The 23700-nt window shown below is 29.1% G+C and overlaps 2 protein-coding genes across 2 annotated transcripts; both read left to right on the forward strand.

Moving 5' to 3' along the window:
• The first annotated feature begins 3928 nt into the window (after window positions 1-3928).
• On the forward strand, window positions 3929-6563 carry LOC120133366 (auxin-induced protein 22C-like). The gene is made up of 3 exons (XM_039149963.1): window positions 3929-4365; window positions 4477-4570; window positions 6127-6563. Exons 1-3 carry the CDS (start codon window positions 4035-4037, stop codon window positions 6233-6235), a joined length of 534 nt encoding a protein of 177 aa, XP_039005894.1. The 5' UTR covers window positions 3929-4034; the 3' UTR covers window positions 6236-6563.
• A 7617-nt stretch (window positions 6564-14180) lies between these two features.
• LOC120133363 (auxin-responsive protein IAA1-like) lies at window positions 14181-15250 on the forward strand. Its single transcript, XM_039149962.1, has 5 exons — window positions 14181-14441; window positions 14589-14770; window positions 14859-14967; window positions 15061-15122; window positions 15219-15250. The coding sequence occupies exons 1-5, from the start codon at window positions 14197-14199 to the stop codon at window positions 15233-15235; spliced, it is 615 nt and encodes a 204-aa protein (XP_039005893.1). The 5' UTR covers window positions 14181-14196; the 3' UTR covers window positions 15236-15250.
• Window positions 15251-23700: the final 8450 nt, after the last annotated feature.

Below are 23700 nucleotides of genomic sequence, written 5' to 3' on the forward strand. Positions count from 1 at the left end.
TGCCTATGTCCTTTCTCAACGACTCCAGATACTTGTTGTCTCTCCGGTCCACACGCATTCTCATAAATGGGCCAGCTCAAGGACTAACCTCCTGAATCAACGGAAGAGTTTATCAGTTATCGATTATGATATATATATGATTTTATGTTAGAGGATAAATTTAAAAAATTTAAAAAAAATTATGAATTGTTAGAGGTGAAAACAAATTATCAAGAGGAATTATGACAAACCTTATATTATATGAGAATTTACTTTTTTTTAAAAAAAAAAAAGATTATCTTCACCCGTCCTTTTAATCCATCCTCATGACAAAAACTGGGCATATATATATATATATTAACTATGATGTGGGCTATGTTGTCTGACCAAACCAGTAACCCCGATTAGTCTTTTAAAGACAAAAGACTAATACGGTCCTTTGGAGGAGTAGGGCCCTTGCATGAATCTTATTGTCTTGTCTAACCCTAGGGGAACATATGCTCTGTTGCGAAGAAACATTTCCCATTAAATTTTGTATATTTTATACAGTGAATCAAAATTTGACGAGTTCTCAAGTTGATCATGTTCCAAGAGTAATCGTCATTGGGATCTTTTATGTTTAATTTATGCTGCCACCTTATGTCCTAAAAATCTATCTCCAATCCCAAAACAAAAACCACTAAGCTATCTTTGGAAGCCTAACTGCTTGGATTATTGTTAATTATACTATTAGCAATTGTCTGTGATTAAAGTGAAAAGCTGGCAATGGCTTCCACCAAAAGAAGAAATAATCAAACCTGAAACCAGATTTGATAATTAAGTAAAAGAGAGAGGAAAGCATTAATATTATTAATTAACATGAATAGCACAAAGCACCAGAAACTTTATTTACTTGTTGTAAATGAATATGTTCTACGGTTCATAATACATTGAACATAAGTGCACCACTCAATGCATATTATACTGTATTACTGGCAAGATTTACTACTCATTCACAACTTTTTATTATATTTGACAATCATGGAATAAGTAAAAAGGCTACATCTGGTTTAAAGAAGACTCCAAAAAAAATCCAGGGTAAACTATCTATTTGATAACTCACCTATTACTTAGTTTCTATTTTGGTCACCCAATAATTAATTTTTTTTAAATCATATCTAGTGCCACGTGTTGATTCTGTTTCGGTCACTCAAATTAAAAATATTAATGGTGATTATGATGTGGCAATTTTATTGTTATTTTTCGATGCTGGTGTGGTATTACCTAATGGTGACATGTCAACATTATCGTTAATTTTTAACGCCACGTAATCAAAACAAAACCGAAACGCAACGTTAGGTATGATTTTGAAAAATTAGTAGAGTGACCAAAACATAAACCAAGTAATAGGTGGGTGATCAAATAAGTAGTTGCCCAAAATTAAACTATGTCGTTTTTTTTTATTAATATGAGATCAGTATAAGGTAATATCTACTCAAAGATAACTCTTAGTCATTTGACATTAAACACCCCTAGCATTCCTTACGTTTGAACCCAAAATCTTAAAGAATAACAACAATTTCTTCAATTCCTTTACCACCGAGATGGTTTGGTTTGTGCAACCTATCGTTTTCAATTTCACTTATGATGTTTTTCTATATAAAAATTAATTAACTAATTTCAGTGTATTAAAGGTTGGTAACGTGAACTGTAAGAAAGTAGGATTAGCATGTGCAGAAAAAATAATCAGTATGTCCTAGTTACACTAATCCCAACAGAAGGACATTGTCCTGTTCTTCAGTTATAGTAACCCTATCAATAAGACACAAATCATTTTTTTAATAACCAACAAGGGTTTCTTCAATACGTCTAATATATTCATCTTTACATCCTATTCAAAGTGATTAAGCCTATGATTTGAATCAAATACAGAAATGTCATGTGCATGCACCAACTTAAAAGTTTGTTGTAATTTGTATTTGGTTCTCTATTTCCGCAACATTAATAATAATGTAAACGAATATTTATTATATAGATAATTAGACTAGGAAGTATATTTCTTTGTCGTTTGAACTCAACTAATTAAACTCAAGAGGATCATAAATTTATGTGATGCTAAGCATAGATTCCTCAATGATTATGATTAGGTTTATAAGTATTAATAATAGTGATACTATCTACCATGCACTATGAATTTAAACAAGTTTTTTTAGGAGACCATTTCTAGATTGTATATCAACAAGGAATCATATGGATTCTGTGTTTTCCAAGTTTGCAGATTCTTTGCTGTCTAGATTCTCTAAACGTTTTTGGTCAAGACAAAAAAAATATGGAGATTAATTAGTTTTCTCAGGAAAATTCTGTAATTTCGCTTAATTTCTTATATATGAGAATATGATATTATATAAATTGGCTCAAGTTCCACTATGCAGCCACGTATAGATCAAATGTGGACGACGATGGTAAGTGTGCTTGTTATAATTCTTCATGATGATCATGGCTATGCGTGCATGCATGCCCCATTGGTCCTTGTTCATTTTAATTATAATTAATGGTGGGCAATATTGGAATTTTATTGTTTTCTTTGCAAAACACATTGATCGTGATCTTAAGTATCAAAATATTTGACTAATCATTTATGCACCCCCAATGGCACCAACTTAGATATTGAATTATTCTTTATTTTAAAAAAAGATATTGAATTATTCATGTTTCTCATAATTCATTGCAGCAAATCTTGATGACAGCCCATTGTTTTCTGCTGTTAATACTTCAATTCTACTATACAATCGTGCATTTTGTATAAGGTTTCAAATAGCTATAGAGATTTTTTTAAATTTCAAAAATAATAATAATGTTTTTGTTTTATATAATTTGTGTATTTTATTCTCTCAATTTACCTAACAAATGAAATTTAAATTTAAATGTTTAAATTCATTTCTTAAAGATAAAAGTAAGTTTTTATATTTTATGTATGGATAACGTGTATATAGATACAATTTTAGTGAATAAAATGACGTACTAATTAATTTTTTTAAAATAAAAATATATAAAATTATTTTTATTTAAATGGTATTATTTAATTTATTGATCAGATATAAAATTATATATTATCAATACATCAAACATAGTCCGAGTCAACTTACATCAGTGGTTAAAAAAATCATTGATGTTACTAGATGTCACAGGTTCAAGCACCAACGACTATAAGGGTGATTGAATATTTATTTTCAAATAGTTGAAAGTACTTGGAACAAGTGAACACTTTGTAATCACGTTTAGTTTAATAAAAAAAACCCCTTTTCTAATATAAAATTCAGTAAACATGACATATTGAAATTTTTAAAATTTAAATTTTGAATGTTATATTTTATCATGCAGATCATTTGAATTGTAAATATTAATTATCGTCTTAAAAATATGTCCTTTTTCTATTGTGGCTTATGTTTTTTATAATAAAAAACATTGCATTAATCTTAATTAAACATTAAGTTAACAATTTGATTTCAATATTTCTTTTTTATATATGAAAAACATTTAATTTTAAAGTATTACTAAAGTGGGAAGTATTCGAAATTTAGCGATGCCATTTGTAAAAAAAAAAAGGCATGGTAGTGCCGGCTATGAATGGTGCGCAGCATTACAATACATGGGTATACATAGAAAACATAGTTGCCCCCTATATCATGGTGTTGTTTTTGGGCGGTCTTTCAATAATTTATTGCCAAAAAGGAGAAAAAAAGGGGATGATATGATATCACATGGACCTGTTTCAAAATCACGAAATCAAATGGCCACTATGAATCCCGCCAAATCGAATAATACCCCTGAAATTAGACAGCCCTTAGGATCATGTCCCCATGGCCAACTTATGGTGCCGGTAAAGTCCCCCACTTTTGCCTCTCATGTGACCGACCACCAAGCCATATTAAGTTGACCTGTAATTGCTCCCACTATTTCCCTACCTTTGTATAAAAACTACTCTTTCATTTCACATTTCTTGTTTCCTACAAACAAACCAATATATCATCTTTTCAACCCACAAGTGCAAAGTTTTCATCACACAAAAGAAAAAAATGGCTAAGGAAGATCTGGGATTCGAAATCACGGAGCTGAGGTTGGGCCTCCCCGGAGGCGGTGGCACCCAAAAAAAGGATAAGAAAAGGGTATTCTCGGAGATTTCGGAGGAGGATGAGAATGAGAAGAGCAATGGAAAGAGTCAAGTCGTGGGGTGGCCGCCGGTATGCTCGTATCGGAAAAAGAACAGTTTCGGAGATAAAGATGGATCTAAAACATCAAAGTTTTACGTCAAAGTTAGCATGGATGGGGCTCCTTTCCTTCGCAAAATCGATCTAGCAGTGCACAAAGGCTACTCTGATCTTGCTACTGCATTGGAGAAGCTCTTTGGTGAGTTTTTTTTTCTCATCATGAAGCACAACCAACTTTAAATAATATTTGATAGTATTAAGAAAAGAGAGGGGGTTAAGTTAATTAATGTCGGTATATGAATGATAACAGGAGAGGCGTTAAGGGATGCAGACAGCTGTGAATTCGTTCCCATATATGAAGACAAAGATGGAGACTGGATGTTAGCAGGAGATGTTCCCTGGGAGTAAGTCTATTCTTCCAACTACATTTTCACAAATCATCCATTAAATGTTAATATACCCTGGATTTGAGTTTCAAATTTTTAATTAATGATTAAACTCTTTTTATCGCGATCTTTTCTTTTTAGACTTGTACTACTTATATATCACATTTTCTAATAGTCTAGTATGATTACAAGAATTTATCTTTTTAAATTTTTTTATGCATAATCATGCAGATATAGCTATTGATGTATAGGGAGAACAACATTCATTCTAAATTAGTCCCTAGATTTTTAATATTTCAATTTAATCTCCTAATTATAATTCTCACTCGCAATTGATCCTCAAACTTTTGAATATTTCAAATTAATCTTCAAACTATGACTCTCATTCTAAATTGATCCTCAAACTTTTGAATATTTCAAATTAATCTCCAAATTATGACTCTCATTCTAAATTGATCCTCAAACATTTAAATACTCCAATAATGTCCCTCAAACCCATTTAAAAGTTTAGGGATGGAATTGGAATATTTAAAAGTTTGGGGACTAAAATAGAATAAGAGTCATAGTTTGGGAATGAATTGAAACACCCAAAAATTTGGAGTCCAATTTAGAAGAGATTCATAGTTTAAGGATAAAACTAGAATGTTCAAAAGTTAAGAGACTAATTTAAAATAAAAGTAATATTTTAGGGACTTTTAGTATAATTAACTCTCAAATAAAAGAATATTATTGTTTGATACAATATGATTGAAGTTAATATTAGTATTTAGGTTATTTTATTGTTTTTTAAACTAATTTTTAGGGTTCAAAATAATTTTCGGTTATAAAATCAACAACAAAAAGTTAAAAATTTTGTTAGAATAAAAAGTATTTTTCACACCAGTTTCTTAAAAACTTAAATAATTATTTTTTTATTTTAATTGTTAAATTTTAAATGTAAAATAATAAAAACATAAGTTATTTTTAATTTTTTAAACTCATACTTAAAATGAATATTTTTTTTTCACCACACTTTTTCAACAGTTACACCAAATATTTTTAATTAATTTACCACATTTTCAAAAACCCACAAATAAAGAACTGTCCTTTACTTATCGCCAAAAATTTTATTATTTATTTTTAAAATTTTAAACATATGGTATTAAAAATAGTTATATTAAAAAAATAGTGGTACTTATGTACACCGTAATAATTGGATTCCACGAGGTTGGACTAATATTTACCGGCATCGGCGAAGTCCATATAATATGTCGGTTTTGACAACGATATTGCCCTCAAATGATAAACCCTCTGCTACTATTAACTTAAATTACCTATATTTCTTTTTCTGAGCTTTCAAATATTTTATTTGAGCTTAAATTAAATTTGATATAAATTATTTAAATTTGATTTATTTAATTTTTTTTATAGAAAAAACAATATCTAACCTTCGGATACTTGTAAGTTCAATTTTTAGATATAAAACCTTAAATTCATGTTCACAGCAGGCAAAAGTTAGGAAAATATTTGTTTATTTTTAAGGTAAAACTTTTGGTGTCAAGTAATAATTAACAAATTTAATTGATAATTTACAGAATGTTCATGGAATCATGCAAAAGACTGAGGGTCATGAAAAGGGCAGATGTCAAGGGATTTGGAGTGATGCAACCAGGGGAAGCTCTCAAAGGAAGTTTGAAGGAGTGACTAGAAAAGGGCCCATGCAAGAATTAATGCCCTAGTTCAAGAATCACTTGACCCTTTGATACTATACTTTGTTAAAATTAATGGTAATGATGGTTATAAGTCCCTTTTGATTAATTAAGGAGACAATATTTCTTGCTTTATGTCACATTAATTAATAAAGTACTTGAAATGTACTTTTCTTAGGTTACTATATGATGTTTTGATGCATATTTTGCTAAAGTGTGTTTGGGATGATTACAACCCCTAATTGATAGGAAATAATATTTGCTTCCTCATCATGAATTTCAAACTGTTATATATGTTATTCGGTGTTTTAGATCACTTTTGAATTAATATACTTAAGAATTTGTGCTATCTTTCTTTTTATTTGAATACAATTTTAGAGTATCAAATTTAGGTTGTAAATTAACTGAGCTTATACGAATAGACGTTTGTCAAATTTATTTGTTATTTTTAAGTATATTTGTCTTTGTTAAGAATTTTAGAATTGTGTATGTTCCCTACACATCTAACAGTTCTCCTAGATAGTTCCTCTCCTCCCATATGAGGTAAATGCATGCACACAAAGCAACCTTGAGGATGAAAACAATCAAGGACTTACCTTTCAAAACTGCCACAGCCCAAGTATTCTCACCCTTCCAATCCCTCACTTTCCTACTAACATTGCAGAGCCTTAGAATGGTGCTCCACACTTCCTTTGCAAAAGTTCATTCAAAGAAAATATGGCTCCTACTCTCCGACATGTAACCACAATTCTTGCATAGATCATCAACTGGAATGTCCATCATCAAAATTCTATCAGTAGTGGCCAACTTGTCCATGAAATCCATCCATCCAATGATTGAATGTTTAGGAACATTCATTGAAAACCACAACAACCTATGCAAAAAAGGTGACTGGTTTTCATCTTGAGAAATTACCTGTGACTGGTTTAGTTTCAGCCCTGAAAACTCATAAAACTTCCTACGCACACATTGCACCCTCACAATTGAATCAAAAGTGCCTTTGCAAAAAATCAGAATGACATTTGCAAAGCACAAGTGGGTCAAACCAATCCTTTTGCACTTAGGGTGATAGTAAAAAAAAAAAAAAACCTTGTCCAACAGCTTCATTCAACAGGCCTAATACTAGTATTAGATGGCCTGTTATGATTTAAATTATATTTTGATCAAAATTTTAGTGCGTTTCAATCGTTTTAGTATGTTTTGATTCATTTTGATCAACATCTTGTATCATACACATTGACCTATATTGATTAATATAAAAATTTAATACTTCTTAATTATTTTTATACAATTATATTTAAAAATAAAAATATAATTTTATTAAATTTTTTAAAGTTGATTAAAATTTATATTTTTTACGTAAATTTATTTTTATCTACGTAATTAAGGTATAGTGTGTTATATATAATATATAAAATTTATGTTAAAAATAATAAACCTGGAATGCTAGATTGAAATATATCAATATCGATATGCAATAATACCAGAGAAAAATATGTCTATTGATATTATGTTTATAACATTAGTTTTAATATTTTAAATTCATTATTTAAAATTATTGTAATAATTTAGCAAAATAAAAAAATAATCTCAAAAATGAATAAATTTAATACGTTATTGAAATATTTTTTATATTCTTAAAACCGAATTATTATAATATATATAATATAAAAATAAATATATTTGATTTAAATTATTAATATAATATAATATAATTTAAATTAATATTTATCTTTAAATAAACAAATTATATAAAAGGAAATTCAAACATAAATGTAAGGCGTGTAATGGTGAGGGTCAGGAAGCGGGGTACTATTGAGGGACAGACGATTTCTATTCGTTTATTTAAAATTTTTGAGTATTAAATAAATACTATTAAATGAACATGTTCATAAATAAATTCATAAGATGATAAAAATATAATTGAATATATTTACAAATAATTAAAAATTTATTCATAAATAACAAATAAGCATACATGTCTTGAATAAACATATTTCTTTTAGATGTAAACTAATGAAACAAAAATATGAATAATTATATTACACAAGAAAAAAAAATATAAAAATTTGAAAGTATTATTGTAGGAAAAATATTAATTTTAAATAACGAGTTAATCACAAATATAAATGAATTTGACATATCTATATCCAAATAGTTTTATTTAATAAATGATCTTATTTTTTGTTCATATTTATTTGTGTAGGTAAAATAATATAAATAAATAATAGATGATCGGTTTATGAGTACGTAGTTTGTTGAACGTAATAATCAATACAAAAATAAATAAAATATTATTAATAATGTGCCCATGATTAAACGTGTTGATGATCCGAATAAGAGATGTTCGAGAGTTGTGGAGATTGGAGTACAAAAGAGAGAAGTCTAGAAAACGAGAAAGATTCCTCACATAGCATAAGGGTTAATCCTCTTTTATATTTCGCGTTGTTATTGTTTCTAGGCGACTAATGACGATTGCATCAAAGGGGTACTAACATAGTCTTATCCTTTGATTGTCTAGCGAGTGGGTGAGTAAAAAGAAGTGGATATAGATGTAAACCGAAAGAAATGTTAGGTGGAGGCATGTGGTCAATAGACTAGAAATAGATGAGAACAATATTTTCAAAAAATATGTAGTGAAGAATATAGGTGAACACAACATTCTTTTTAGAGGATACGTAGTGTAGGGCATTTCATAATTCAGTGGTCTTCTACAGATTCTGCTCTCAACCTGGTGTTGATAACAACCTACTATCATACCTCCCCCTTACTCCATTACATATGGGAATAAGGGTCAGCTAATTTTTTGTAGTGTAGGGCATAGATGAGAATAATGTTTCCGGAAGATATAAAATAAATGGTACAATATGTTTTTTATTTGAAATCTTAATTACATTTTTTATGTATTAACAATTCATGAGGACACATAACTATGATTAATGTTTCGTAAAATAATAAATGTTAAGAAAATTATAAATCATATTTGATTAATAATTCAAGGTCAATGAACTAGTTATAGATGACAATTTACAAAATATAAAACGGCAATATAACGGAATATTCTTGATCAAACGACAATGTAACTAAATATTATTGATCAAACGATCCATGAAAGAAATTAAACAATTTATAGATGACAAAACTTAAACTCTTGACATAAATCATTAACAAGAAAACAAATCACCACTTGAACTAATTAAATTATGTAAGAGTTAAATTCCAAAATAGGCAAGTTGGGATATTAAAATTCCAAAGCCAGGTAAAGTTGTTGGAAGAATCTAAGAAACTGTCGCTAGCTGAAGATCATTAAGTCAAATATTACCGAACACAACGAAGGCAAGCCTCAGAAATTTCAACTGAAAGCCCATGTTATCTTGTTCTTTTCAAACTTGTGTTCTCTCTCATTACATATGCTTATAGACATAATTCGTATCTGATAATTTAGTAGTGAAACAGTATTTTAACCTGGAAAACAAACAGGTTTTCACGTGTTCTACCTTTTATTTAATTAATTTATATATTTTTTCATTATATCTTTAAAATATGTATTAACAACGTTCTTAAAGTTAAAGAATCTTCACGCGGAAATGAGTGGAATAACTTGTTTTATAAATATATGAAAATGCACGTGGTTTGCATCAACTGTAATCCCTAAATATTCCTGATATAGAATCTAATCTACATTGTCCCTTATCTAGAGAAGAATGGAACATTTCATTTTTATTATTTTAAATTGTTTTTTATTTTTGCAGAAAATAATAAAATTATTATTATTATTATTATTGTCAGAAGATAATTGACATAAATTTATTAGATTTATTTTTCTAATTAATCCACTTTAATAAAAATAAAAGTGTAAGAACAAACAAAATGAAATAAAAGTTTTTAATACATATTTAATCAAGTTTCATTGTTATGTTAATAAATATATATATTAAGATCCATTGATACAATATAATTTTTTTTTAATAATATATGTACTTTTAAAGCAAATTGTTAGGATTAAAAATTTAAAATAAAATGTGTTTTTAAATTAATATTATTATTAATTTAAAAGTTTTAACCTTCGGTTAATCTAACCATTCAATGAATAAATAAATTATTTTAAATTTTATACTATTGAACCTTAACACATAATATATATATGTATATAATATATTATGTCGAATAAAGAATCATTTTTAATGATCTTATCGATTTATTCCATATTTCATTGGATTTGTTGAAAGAGAAGAGATATTAAGCAAATTAGTTAACAATAGGAAATCTCGAAAGCATTGAAGGGAGGCCCAACAAATCCCCTATTTCAAGTCATCTTGTTGATTCTTTTTCATCTCTTTGCTTTCCAAATCAGACTCTTAAGAATATTTTGGAATTTTTTAGACGATCCCATACTTCTTATTGTCTACTAATAACATGGAGTGATCCGTTGAAAATAAGACATAATTTAGTATAAAATAAAGGCTTACGGTCGAATAATGAAATAATACACTTTCTCTTCCCAATCAATGACGTTGAATTCGTCTCTCATTTCCTCTTTCTCTTTATAATAATGGACATCATATTTAATTATCATATAATACAATATAGTTTTTTATTCTAAAAAAGGAAAATAATAAAGTAATTCATTTCATTTCCACTTTAGATCTTGTCTGGATTGAAGTTAGTAAAGTGATGGAAGGTAGGGAAAAAATGGCACCCTCTCTTTTTGGTTGAGTAATCAAAACTAGTAAAAGGAAATTAGAAAAATAATAATAATAAAAGATTAAAAAATTGTTAAAACATGAAATATACATATATTGTAAATTCTAAATTTATTTAGTTTTACCCATCTCTTTTGTTTATTAAGGATATTTAACTTCTACTTTTTATTAAAATTTTAGAATGCTTAATAGTATGAGGGTTAAATTATAATATTTTATGATTTGACGATCAATTTAAATATTAGCTATAGATTACCAACGTCCGAACACAATTAATTCATAACAGATGTTGAGGTTACTTCATCTGGCGGTATCTTCCGAGATTACTTCATCTCTGCTTTCAATAAAGACTTGGGGTCCTCTTGGCCGAACTTTGTGGTATTTGTCATGGCCTTCTTTTGGCGTGGTTTCAAGGTTTTGAAGGAGTCTTGGTTCAAACTGACAATAGTGACGCATATCATCTTCTTCTCAGTGCTTCGCTGGATTATCCTTTCTCGTAAATGCATGGCACCTCCAGATGGTCTTAGACTTTATTCTTTGCAGGGATCTTCATGGTCCTCCGTTTTTCCGATCTCGTTGAATTGTAATTCTCTAGCTTCTGCTTCATTCCAAAAAAAATCATTTATTTGATTCCCTTACAAAAGATACTCTTTTTATATTAACCACATATAAAAAATCAAGGCTAAATTACATGTTTAGTATCTAAACTATTACTTTATTCTGTTTTGGTACCTAAATTATTTTTTTTCAAAATCATATCTAACATTTAGTTTAAGTTTTATACTCAATCGTAAAAAACTTAAGGGTAATGTAGATGTGTTATCAAAAGGTAATGTCACATCATTATTTAAAAAAATAAAAAATAACATATCAATAGTTCTATTTATAATTTCAAGATTTAATAAATTTACCTTTGTATACATTTCCTTAGCTTGAGTTTGGAATAATATTTAAAAAGTTGTTAGAAGGAAAGAAAATAAAGAAAATGAGGAGTTTAATTACCGACAAAGAAACATGATGATCACATGGAAGCAATGGGACCAGACTCCTGAGGGTGATGGTCTTCTATCGCGTAAAGTTGACTTTTATTCTAAGAACTGTGTGTCCCATCATTCTCATGGTCTTTGATTCTGCGCCTTTACCTCTATTTAGAACATACTTTATCACATGCATCTTCCCTTGTGGGTCCATGATATTATAGCATTTTAAACCTTCTCTGTTTTCAATTATTATTATTTTTTAAATTATAATTTCTATATTAATTCCATGCTCCGCGGCTTTAAAAATATTCGACTTTTAATATTTTAACTGATTGAATAATGGAAAAATGTTCACGGTTAGATTGATTGGTCGTTATTGTTTTCTATGTCGTTGATATTTGCTCGAAACACAATAAAAAAGTACTGCACAGAGTGCAAAAGCAGTGAATCATCTTCGAAGTAACAGAAATAGGATTTGAGAAGAAAATGATTAATAGTGGGAAAGAAATGGAAGAAACACCGGTCAAAGAATTGTCTAAAAAAAATCAATAAATAAAAAGATAAATTTAGAAAAAAATTATATTTTTTGATTAAAAGTTAATCAAAATACCGGTCAAACTATAATCAACGTGGCCAAAGGACACCAAGTAAGTTTCCTTCACTATCAGATCATATTATCATGATTTAACTAACAATTATTAAAGATGAAGCGATCGATTTATTATATAACGAAAACATTAATGAATATTTCGTTACTTTTAAATTTTTAATGTTGAATACAAAAATTTACTCAAATTTCAATGATTATTTATATATTTTATCTTTAATATAATTTTTTAAATACTTAATATAAAAATAAGTGTTCAATCTATATATAAGTTAACTTTAGGTGTCTAAAGAATTTTTGATTAAAAATAAATACCTAATATTTTTTTATTACACTTTTAGGTGTCTAATATTTTCTCTATTACACTTTTAAGTGCCTAGACAGTAATGACCGTTAAAAAATTATTAAGTGATACGTGTCAAATTTATATTTTGGCTTAATACAAAAATAAGTGCTCAAAATATATCATTAGTTAACTTTAAGTGCTAAAAAAATTCGTTATAAATAGGTGTCTAGTGTTTCCTCTGTTACACTTTTATGTATCCACGCAGTAACGATCATTAAAAAACTCGTTAAGTGACACTAGTCATGATTATATTTTTTTAAATTTTTTATTTTAAAAAACTTGATAATATTATTAATTTAAGCATGTGTAACCTAAAATTTCTTATTTCAACCTTATCACTAGTTATCATCGGTCATTACCGGCTACCTTCACCATCGTCAAACTATTACTCATCTGTCGTCGGACCTCCACTGTTGACCATCCCTCGTGTAGTTGTCCCAATCTCCCAAATTTCATAAATACAAATTGAACCCCTAACTCTAATCTCATTTTATCATTCTTACCCTAAATTAACTTTAGGGATTTATGGGGACGATGGAGGGGTTTTGAACGCAACTAAGGAGGAAATTTTTTAAGCGAGGGAGCTGCGGAGACGGGAGTGTGGAGGATTTTTTTTTAAAAAAATAATATTTTAATATTTTGATAAAGATTTTTTTAAAAATATATATTAACGTGATACGTGTCAAATAACGATCGAATTTAAATATCGTTACTATGCAAGCACCTAAAATTATAATGTTGAAAATGTTAAATACCTAAAGTTAACTTAAGGTATAGTTTGTGCATTTATTTTTGCATTAAATTAAAATATAAATATAACACGTATCAATTAATGTTTTTTAACGCTTGATATTACGTATACACTGAATTAACGTATATTATTGCATAAACACCTAAAAGTGAACGAAGAAAATGATAGACACCTAAAAATGTAATAAATAAAACGTTAGTCGCATATTTTTAACAAATTTATTTAGTCACCTAGAATCTCTAACTGAAAGTGACCGGGTCGGCCCCGACCGGCAACTCCCAAACTTTAATACTTTAAAGCATTCAAAATCTCACGCAACGCGAACACCCACACAATTCCCCCGTCGTATAATTCCTGTAACCTAGTTACATGGGCAAATTACAACCGCTTTTCTAAGAACACGTGTCTTTTCATGAATGGTTCCACTATTTTGCCTGTTAGATGCTTCGCCTCCTTTTACGTAGTCATTATTGTTTATATAAACCCAAACGTGTTGGCCAAATAATTTTGTGCTTTCTGGTATAGCTAGCAATTGCCAGTTTTGAAAGGAAAAAAAAACTTTAAGAAAAATGTTATCAGATAATGGGAAACGCTTACCGGAAACTGATGCCAGCGGCTTGAACTTCGAGGCCACCGAGTTGACTTTAGGGTTACCCGGAGAGTCTAGAGTAACCTTGGACGGCGGAGCTAGGCTGGGCAGTAAACGTGGGTTTTCGGAAACCGTTGATCTTAGCCTGGGTGACAACATAGACACAAATAAGTTGGGTCGGTCCCAGATTGATGCCCAAGAGGCTGCTAAATCCCCTGTTTCAAAGTAAGTCATGAAACTCATCAATCATCGTTTTTTTATCTTTCCGGTTCAATTTTGCTTTACTAAAGAATAAAAGGGATGAATCCCAATGGTCAGTAGCAGTTAATTTAAGGTTCATTTTGATTAATGTGCAATATGAAAATGTTGTAGGGCGCAAGTGGTGGGTTGGCCGCCGGTGAGAGGGCATGCAAAGAGAGGGAAGAAGAGTTGCAAATTTGTAAAAGTGGCGGTGGACGGTGCTCCATATTTAAGGAAAGTTGATCTCCAGACGTACAATAGTTATCAGCAGCTGTTAACTTCCCTCGAAGACATGTTCTCATGTTTCACCATAAGTAGAAACTATATCATATGGAGCATATATTTTTCTTCTCATAAGAGTAATTTGGTCATTAACATGATTTTTTTATTATTATTTTACAGGAAATTATTGGAATGAGAAGAAAATGGACCAAGCGAATGGAATTGAGTACGTGCCCACATACGAGGATAAGGATGGAGATTGGATGCTGATTGGAGATGTACCATGGCAGTAAGTTCTCAAAATTGCCCTCAACTTAGTATGTTGCTCTTGCTAAAGTTTCTTTTGGAAATTGTGACTAAATTTTATTTATTTATTTAACAGAATGTTTGTTGAATCGTGTAAACGCCTAAGGTTAATGAAAAGCACAGAAGCAGTTGGATTAGGTAAAATTGAATTCTATAATTATCTTTTTAGTTTAATTATTATAATCAGCAGTAAAAAGTGATTAACAATGTGGTTAATGAATTATTGACATGCAGGAGCAGAAGCTAAATAAAGGAGACATATAAATGAAGCATCCAAGAAAGAAATGATAAATTTCTGTACAGAGACTTTTTGTTTTTGTTTATACCATTGATGATGGTGGGCAATGACTAGTTTTAGACGGTCATGTTGAAAGAATAAATAAATGAAATAAGCTGTAAGTTCTGGAAATTGCAGTACTGTCCTGCTGTAATTGATGTTGTGGGCTTTTTTCTCCACACCATTCAAGGTTTATTATTATTATCCCTTTTATTCTCTGTATTCATTTCTTTTAATGAAAATGTTTCCAATCAAAACTCAGTTGTTCTCATGGAAAAAAATCCCTCAAATTAATCAAATTATTTCAATATACCTGTATTGTATTTAAAGAAATCATCATTTTTTTTCTAAATTATTTGTATGCAAAATAAAAGCTAATGATTTATTTAGATGTAATTAAAGTCTTTTCTAATGGTTATGTACCGAAGTAGTGATGTGCAGTTAAGAATAATGTGACAAGCTACATATTTCAAGATATTTTGTGAGTTTTTTTTTAATTTAGGATAAATATATATGTTCAAAGATAACTCTCAATTTTTTGACATTGAATGCTCGTACTTTTAATATTTTTGGTGCTCGACCGTTGGACCTTAAGGAATACCAATAATTCCTTTATCACCAGTCTCACTGGGGTTCGTGCTGTGAATTTTTGAATGATTGCTCAAGATTGTTTCCTTTTAGTAGAGAATGGAAGATCATGGCTCCCAGCATTTCCTCGCAACTGAAATAACAAAATACAAGAGAAGTAACAAAAAGTTTGTTCCCCAATTAAGTCCACAGTGGAAAAATCAATGGTCACCTCTAAAATAGCATTTCAATAGGTTTTCTTCCCTCACTTTGGCCTATTATTAATGTACACCGCGTCAGAAAGTGATAAGAAAAATGAAAAAATAATAATAAGAAAGATGCCATTGCCTCAAGATTAAAAGAATAGGTCAAGTAAGCCAGCTGCATGTCCATTTCACTATCCGAATGGAATGGAATGAAATGTAAAAGGATTTTGCTAACAGTGCCCCCGAAGTGTTTCAAGGTTCATTTAATTTACTAGTTACATTAATAACATTGTCTTAATACATAATTGACTACCTTATCCATAAAGTTCATGCACCGGATGAAGATATTACTATATATAATAACCTTAAAGAGCGTTCTTAGGGCATTTGTTAAGCAAAATCCAGTGACGGATCCATAGTTTCTCGAGGGTGAGTACATGTCTACCTTGAAATCTGAATTTTATTAAGTTAATTACATATTTTACTAATAGCTGAAATGTGCACAAACAAAGGGAACACAAACACACACAATTATATGAAAACTTTTATCCATACCACTAATGGAGGTATCTCTTCTCCGTCTTTAAACGTGAAGTTCATTGAGTTCTCGAAACAATGGACAAAGCTCAAGCCATAAAATAACCACTTGTCAATGGACTCTGCCACCTTTTCTTGGGTCAGTCCCACTTTCGTCAACAAGCAGATCAGCGTAAATGAATTCAAAGAGGTCCTGCACAAGGGCAACCTCTGCAGGTTTCGAGGGAAAAACTGAATATTTTGGACCCTGCCTCAATACACTACCACTTTTGCATCATGATGCAAGGAGTTATCTTGCAACCATGAGCTACCACTGCCTGCAGGAAGAATTCGTAGAGAAATGCAGATAAGTTATGAGCTAAACAAAGTTGTTATCAACGACTAAAGCAAGAAGTAGCTTTAGAAGAAAAAAACCAAATTCAACAGCCTTATTGCATATTAAACAAATATATATTTTTCTAATTCACATATTCAAGCTATTTTTTATTTTTATCACCCAATTATTTTTTTCTTTTTAAAATCATATCTAATATTATATTTTATTTCTGTTTTGATCATTTGCGTTTAGGTTTAACCATTATTTAACGTAAATAGTGGTGTGAAATGATATCATAATAATTTTAATCCTCAAAAAACCAAAATATTATATCTTTTTACTCCCAATTTTGAAGCAATGATGTGGTGATCGGCAGAGATGATCAACAATTTTGGAATAAAAGGGAAAATGAACATTCATATAATAAATCTTAAAGCCTTGACAATCTTAGAAGCGGCACACATCCTAAAAAATATTAATAAATAAATAAATTATTAGATTATCAATGAATTATTAATAAATTAATAAATTATTTTAAAGTAAATATTGAAATTTTATTAAAGTATTTCATAATATGACCAAATTAATAGAATATATAAATTTTGAGGACTAAAACTATTATTATATCATACCATATTACTATTTTTGTTAACAGTTAAATTTAACGATAAATGATCAAAACATAAATAAATCATGATGTTAGATATAATTGGGTGATCAAAATAAAGACACATGAATATATAGATGGTCAAATAGATAATTCACTCTTATATGTATTTAAAAAAAGAACTGACGAAATATAATAATAATCACGACATTATCGGAGATGTAAACACTAAAAAACCCATATAAATTATACTAATTTGGAATTGATTCAGATTTATCAAAAGAAGGGAAAAAAAGGCGATTTTCCCAAAAAAATCACCCTTACCCACTAATTTTTTTCTGTAAGGCATCGTTCAGACTATATTTCTCGATCTAATACCTTGTGCAATAAGGCCCGCCCTATGGGGTGCTCCTTATGTTGATCTGGCGTCACGTGGGGTAAGACGCGCCCCCTGAAGAGCGCCTTGTTAAACGTATAAAAAATCCGGGTGTTAATATTGTAAATTTTTTAAAAATGATGCCTAATATGTAATTAATTTATTTTAGGGTGATATTTGTATAAAAATGTCAATTTTATTTATTTATTTTTTATGCGTGAAAAAAACTTTCTACATTAAAATCTTGAAATATTCTTTTGCAAATTATTTTATAACTCGATAAATTTTGATTTTTGCATGAAATTAAATAATACATATAATCTAGTATATAAAATCTTTAGGGTAAGTATTTTAAAATATGAATAATTTTATAAAAGTTTTATAATTATTATTTTTTTTTCAAAATGATGATGATAAATTAACATTTTTCGGTTGAACGCAACTGAAAATGTTAAAAAAAGTTTAATATTTTTCGGTTGAACGTAACTTAAAATGTTAATATTTTAATATTTTCGGTTATCAACCGAAAATGTTACATTTTTCATAACATTTTCATAACATTTTCAGTTGAGATAAAAAATATTAAAAAAATTAATATTTAAAATTACGTAAATAACATTTTAAGTTATACTTAATGAAAAATATTAATTTTTTTAATATTCACAGTTACATCATTTTACAGCTTTAAATTAAGTCGTCGTGGGCTTTTAAAAAATGTTTAACTCGGGAGTCAAACCATTAATGCAATATTATAATACTATTATTTATTTATTAAAATATTTAAATGATTTTGCTGTTAAGCGATTTTTTACTATCATCCAAGATTAAAATAAAAATTACTAAATTGAAAATTAAAGTTATTATATAAATTTTGTTTAAAAGAAATAATATGTGCAGTATATATATATAGTATATACTTATATTCACATTAAAATATAAATTGAGTGATCGACAATAAGGAAGCGTTTATATATATCATCTTTAATAACTTAATTAATACACGCTTGAAAGACTACCATTTTAAAAAATCATGTATGAGCAATGATGGATTTGAGAATATAGTTATAAAATTTTATTGATTTTGAATTATAAAAAAACGATTCTTATACTTAATCAATACAATAATCAAAGACAAAGTTGGATAGTAAGATTTCAAATATTTTATAAGATAATCAAGTTTAAGAACTTTCTTTAACAATTTAAAATTAACAAAATTTTACAATGATATTCTCAAATCACATTATTTATAAATAAGATTTAAAAAAAATCAAAAATAAACTCAATTGACTTATTGAAGACAATATTTATATATACATATATTATGACATTATTAAAAAAAACCTCCGAAATCAACAAAACGCGAACCTTACAAATTACATATTTTGAAAAATACTTCTAACATAAATAACATTTAAAAAATATTATTTTAAAATTTTGTCCAGAGTTTTGTGCCGATCAGTTGCTTCTTCTTTTATTTTTGTTAACAGGAGGCGGCATCATTCTTATGGTTGTCGGTTGCCGATCTTCTTCTTTACTTTTTTATATTTTAGTTTTCAATAACTCTATTTAAAGGTACGCATTTCTCTGCTCTTATAATACAATTTTTTTTTTTGTATTTTGGCACATTTTCCATTTTTTTTATCGATTGTTAGGCTATTTCTTTCGTTTATTTTTTTATTATTGGATTTGACACTACTTTGATTGATCATGATGACACTTATTTGTTATCATGCTGATCTTTCATACTTTGGATTCTCGAATTAGATTTGTGTCGTAACCGCTTTTCGCCCGAAGGGGAAATACTGAAACCGACGGGCTTTTCTCTTTGAAAATCATTTCGAAAGGTGAGGAGTCGCCACCAATCATTTGACGTGCGATTGGAACACCATAAAAATCGGATGATTTTAATAAAACATTTTGTTTTTATCAAAATACCGAGTTTTGAGGTCTCCGAAAATCCAGAAATCATGTTCAGGAGTCGATTACGCGTGGGGAAGAAATAACACCCCCACAAGCGCCCAAAAATTGGTACCTTGATTACCCTATATTTAAAATCAGAAATTTGGAGTTCAGTCTTTATCTAATTTAAAAATCATTAAGGATGCAAAGTTGAAAAGGGTATTCGTTTATCGAGGCCGATAGCATTCGCCCCTGAGCATAAACGCGGGAGATCAATTATTGTGCCTAATAACCGAATATTACCTCATTTTTAGAAAACATGATGTGATTTTGAAAATGATATCTACTTATTCAAGGAATTATCAGTGAACAGTGCCTCAAATTTGTAAAAAACAATACAATCAAACAAAATTTTATTTGTCTTAATTAAACTAAAAGTAAATTAAGGCTTATTCTAACTTCAAGTGTCAAATTATGAAAATTAAGGAACTTAGGGGCTCAAATCTAAAATGTAAGTTCTAGTATTAAAGTTTAATGATATACGTTAAAATGGATTAAATATTCACGTATTAGAAAATTTCTTTCGATAATTTTAAAATGATCAAATATCACCCTTAGTCAATTTATTTCGATTAGAGTCAAGGGATGCTTATGAGACTATCATATAAAATTAATTAAGATGTCATGCAAAACATATGTACATATAAATGCATTTAAATGAAAATGAAAATACATCAAAATATTTAATTAAAGATAAATAAAAATAAGACACATGCATCAAAACATAATAAGGAATCATCATATGAACATAAAAAAACAAATGAAAGAAACGTGACCCTTAAATTAAAATAAATTATGGACAATAAATTATAATAAAGAAAATATCATGATAAGAAAGTATATTAGATCAAACAAATCAAAGCTTAAATTAGGAAAATAAGTGGGAAACAAATAGTATAATGATTACATATATTATTATCATCAATAAAAAAATAAACCACTATAACTTAAATTAAGGAAATAAGTGGGAAAAATATTATAATAATTTTATATATATTATAATAAAAAATTAAACCACTATAGCTTAAATTAAGAAAATAAGTGAGAAACAAATAATATAATAATTCTATATCTATTATAATCAATAAAAAAACTATTATATCTTAAATAAACAAGAGTGGTGATTTGTACCAATACTTAATTATCAACCAACTAAAAAATATATATATATATATATTCATAGATTGATGTTTCCATAAATTATATATATATGCGTAAATTAATAAAAATAATTATAATATATACATAAAAGTATTACTTGCGTAATATGCATATATGCTATAATATATATATTATATAATATGGATAATAAAATAGATATATGTTGGGTTAATCGATTGACGGAATCAGTCAAGAGGGGGTGAATCGGCAATTAAAAATTTGGTGGAAACTTTTGCAGAAAATTGAAAGTAATTGCACAGTGATTTAGAGTGGTTCGACTTTCTCAACCAAAGTCTACGTCCACTACCTTAGCTATTCACACTAAGGATTTTTCACAAATTCACTAATTTGTCTTTCTTTTGAGGACAAAGAGTAACCTTACAAGCCCTTAAGAATTATACCCCAAATTCTTGAGAACACTCTCTCCCAAAGAGAACAATACAAATTTGCAAACTTACAAGGAAATCCTCACAAGGTAGTTTGTTTGCACAATTCTAGAACAAAGAAAAGAACACTCAAGAATGAATACAATTGAGTACAAGTAGTGTTCTTGAAAGCAAAATGAATATTGAATGAAAAATAAGCTTGAAATGCTCAAACTTGAGGTTTGATGCTTTCTCTTTGATTCTCTCTTGATTCTAGTTGCTTGTTGTTTATTGTTTTTGATCAATGGTTTCTAAGCTTGTTTAAATACACATTGAATCACTTTTGAACGTTGAGGATCATTAATGAAGTTATTGGAGCCGTTTAAGTGTGAAAACAATTAATATTTCTGCTTGGAGCGTGGGGGGAATCGATATCCCCTCATGGGGAATCGGTTCCCTAAGTGTAAAATTCAAATATTTCGACCGTTCAACAGGGGGAATCGGTAGCCCCTTGGGGGGGGAATCGGTTCTCTCCGAGCATTCTGTTTTTTCTAGGAGCCAAACCATTCAGGGGGAATCGGTACCCCCTTGGGGGGGGAATCGGTTCCCTCTGAGCAATCTGGAATTTTTGGCTTTGAAATGGTTCAAAATATTTTGTAAAATTGTTTTGAAATTATTTTAAGATTACAACTTAATTTTACACTTGAGTAAGGATTAAAAATGACATTTGAAAGATTTGGAGTAATATTTTGATATTCGAATAATTATATCGAATATACTTAGAAAATCTTTTTGGAAAATCTTAAAATTCATTTAACTTAATTTGTTATATCAAAATATCAAAATGTTTTCAACAATCTCCCCCTTTTTGATATAACAAAACATTTTAGTAATTTTAAGATTTTATTTTGAAATCAAGTTTGAAATTACTCCCCCTTACTCTAACACTTCTCCCCTTTAAAATATTTTTAACATTTCTCCACATTTTTGTTAAATCAAAAAGACTTTTAAAAGATTTTAAACAAGGTTTTGAAATCATTCAGCCAACTGATTATATATAGATAAATAGCTTAAGCTGCTAAGATCACAATCAAGAGAAACGTTAGCCATTAGTTTCATAATCAATATTCATAAACAATGTGACATGGCAAAATTGGTCATATATCTAATTGATGTAAATGATGCAATAATGAATAAATTTAACCAACCCAAATATATAGAAATATAACTTCAAACATCCATAATTTATCAAAGATTATAAAACATACAGAAAAATGGCAAAATAATGAAATTGGTCACTATCAATGACTATTTTGTAAAACACACTAAAATTAGAGGCATTTAAGATGCAATTATACCATTAAATTAGCCTATATATACCACCATTTATCATTTTTTGTTTCATTTTCACTTGGTTTAAAAAAAATAAGAATTCTCTCAATCTTTGGCTGATCCCTAACCGGCCAACCTAACTTGTCGTTCGGCCGCTATTTCGGCCACCATACACGGTGGTCGGAGCACCAAAATTCACCTAAAAAACCTCAAAGCCTAGATCTACTATCCTAGACACCAAACTAAACCTAAAAATTCCCTAAACAAACCCAAATAACCATAAATCTAACCCCGACTATTCACTTTCCTCAAACTCTGACCACCGTGAAGGCTCCCTCCGACTCAAGTAAGCTACTGTCTAACCCTCTTTTAGACTCACATATATATATTTTATTTTTGCATGCAAAGAGTTTATTTCTATATTTTCGAAACTAAAAATATACCTTGAAAATAACTGCTATTTTTATTGCTTTTCGAATCCGGGAGTCCTCCCATTTACATTTTTTCGTTCAGTTTATATAACCGATTCTACAATAGGTTTTTACTTTCTTTTTTCTTGTTTTTTTTGAAACATCATGAGTGAAGTAAAAAATAAATTGAAATCACGGGTTTGTCTTGGTCTTGATGTTTGACTTGTGAATCCAGTTGTCAGTTGGTGATGAAGACTGTGATGGTGCCAAATTCGGTGGCATGGGCTCGATCTGGAACGTTGGATGGGTCCAGATCGGACGGCTCTTGTAAGGCGACGACAGCATCTGAGGGGGAAATCTTAACTGAGGGTTGATCTAGACCGTCCATATCCAACTTGATCGTGCGGCTGAGATGAAGTGGCGGCTGAAGCTACATGATGAAACCCTAGTTGGTATTGGGTTTACATCCTTAGGTTTGCTGGACTGTAATTTGGGTTTGGGGTATTTGGGTCGGATCTGTAAATAAAAACATTATGTTAGTAATCTTAAATAATAATAATAATAATAATAATAATAATAATAATAATAACTTAATAATAACGG

The sequence above is a fragment of the Hibiscus syriacus genome, unplaced genomic scaffold, assembly GCF_006381635.1.
Source record: "Hibiscus syriacus cultivar Baekdansim isolate YM2019G1 unplaced genomic scaffold, ASM638163v2 tig00110579_pilon, whole genome shotgun sequence".
NCBI lineage: Eukaryota > Viridiplantae > Streptophyta > Magnoliopsida > Malvales > Malvaceae > Hibiscus > Hibiscus syriacus.

Coding starts and splice junctions, on each gene's coding strand:
- LOC120133363 (XM_039149962.1), top strand. CDS start 14,197: ATGTTATCAGATAATGGGAAACGCTTACCGGAAACTGATGCCAGCGGC. Junction 14,442..14,588: donor GCTAAATCCCCTGTTTCAAA/GTAAGTCATGAA, acceptor AAAATGTTGTAG/GGCGCAAGTGGTGGGTTGGC. Junction 14,771..14,858: donor GTTCTCATGTTTCACCATAA/GTAGAAACTATA, acceptor ATTATTTTACAG/GAAATTATTGGAATGAGAAG.
- LOC120133366 (XM_039149963.1), top strand. CDS start 4,035: ATGGCTAAGGAAGATCTGGGATTCGAAATCACGGAGCTGAGGTTGGGC. Junction 4,366..4,476: donor TGCATTGGAGAAGCTCTTTG/GTGAGTTTTTTT, acceptor GAATGATAACAG/GAGAGGCGTTAAGGGATGCA. Junction 4,571..6,126: donor GCAGGAGATGTTCCCTGGGA/GTAAGTCTATTC, acceptor GATAATTTACAG/AATGTTCATGGAATCATGCA.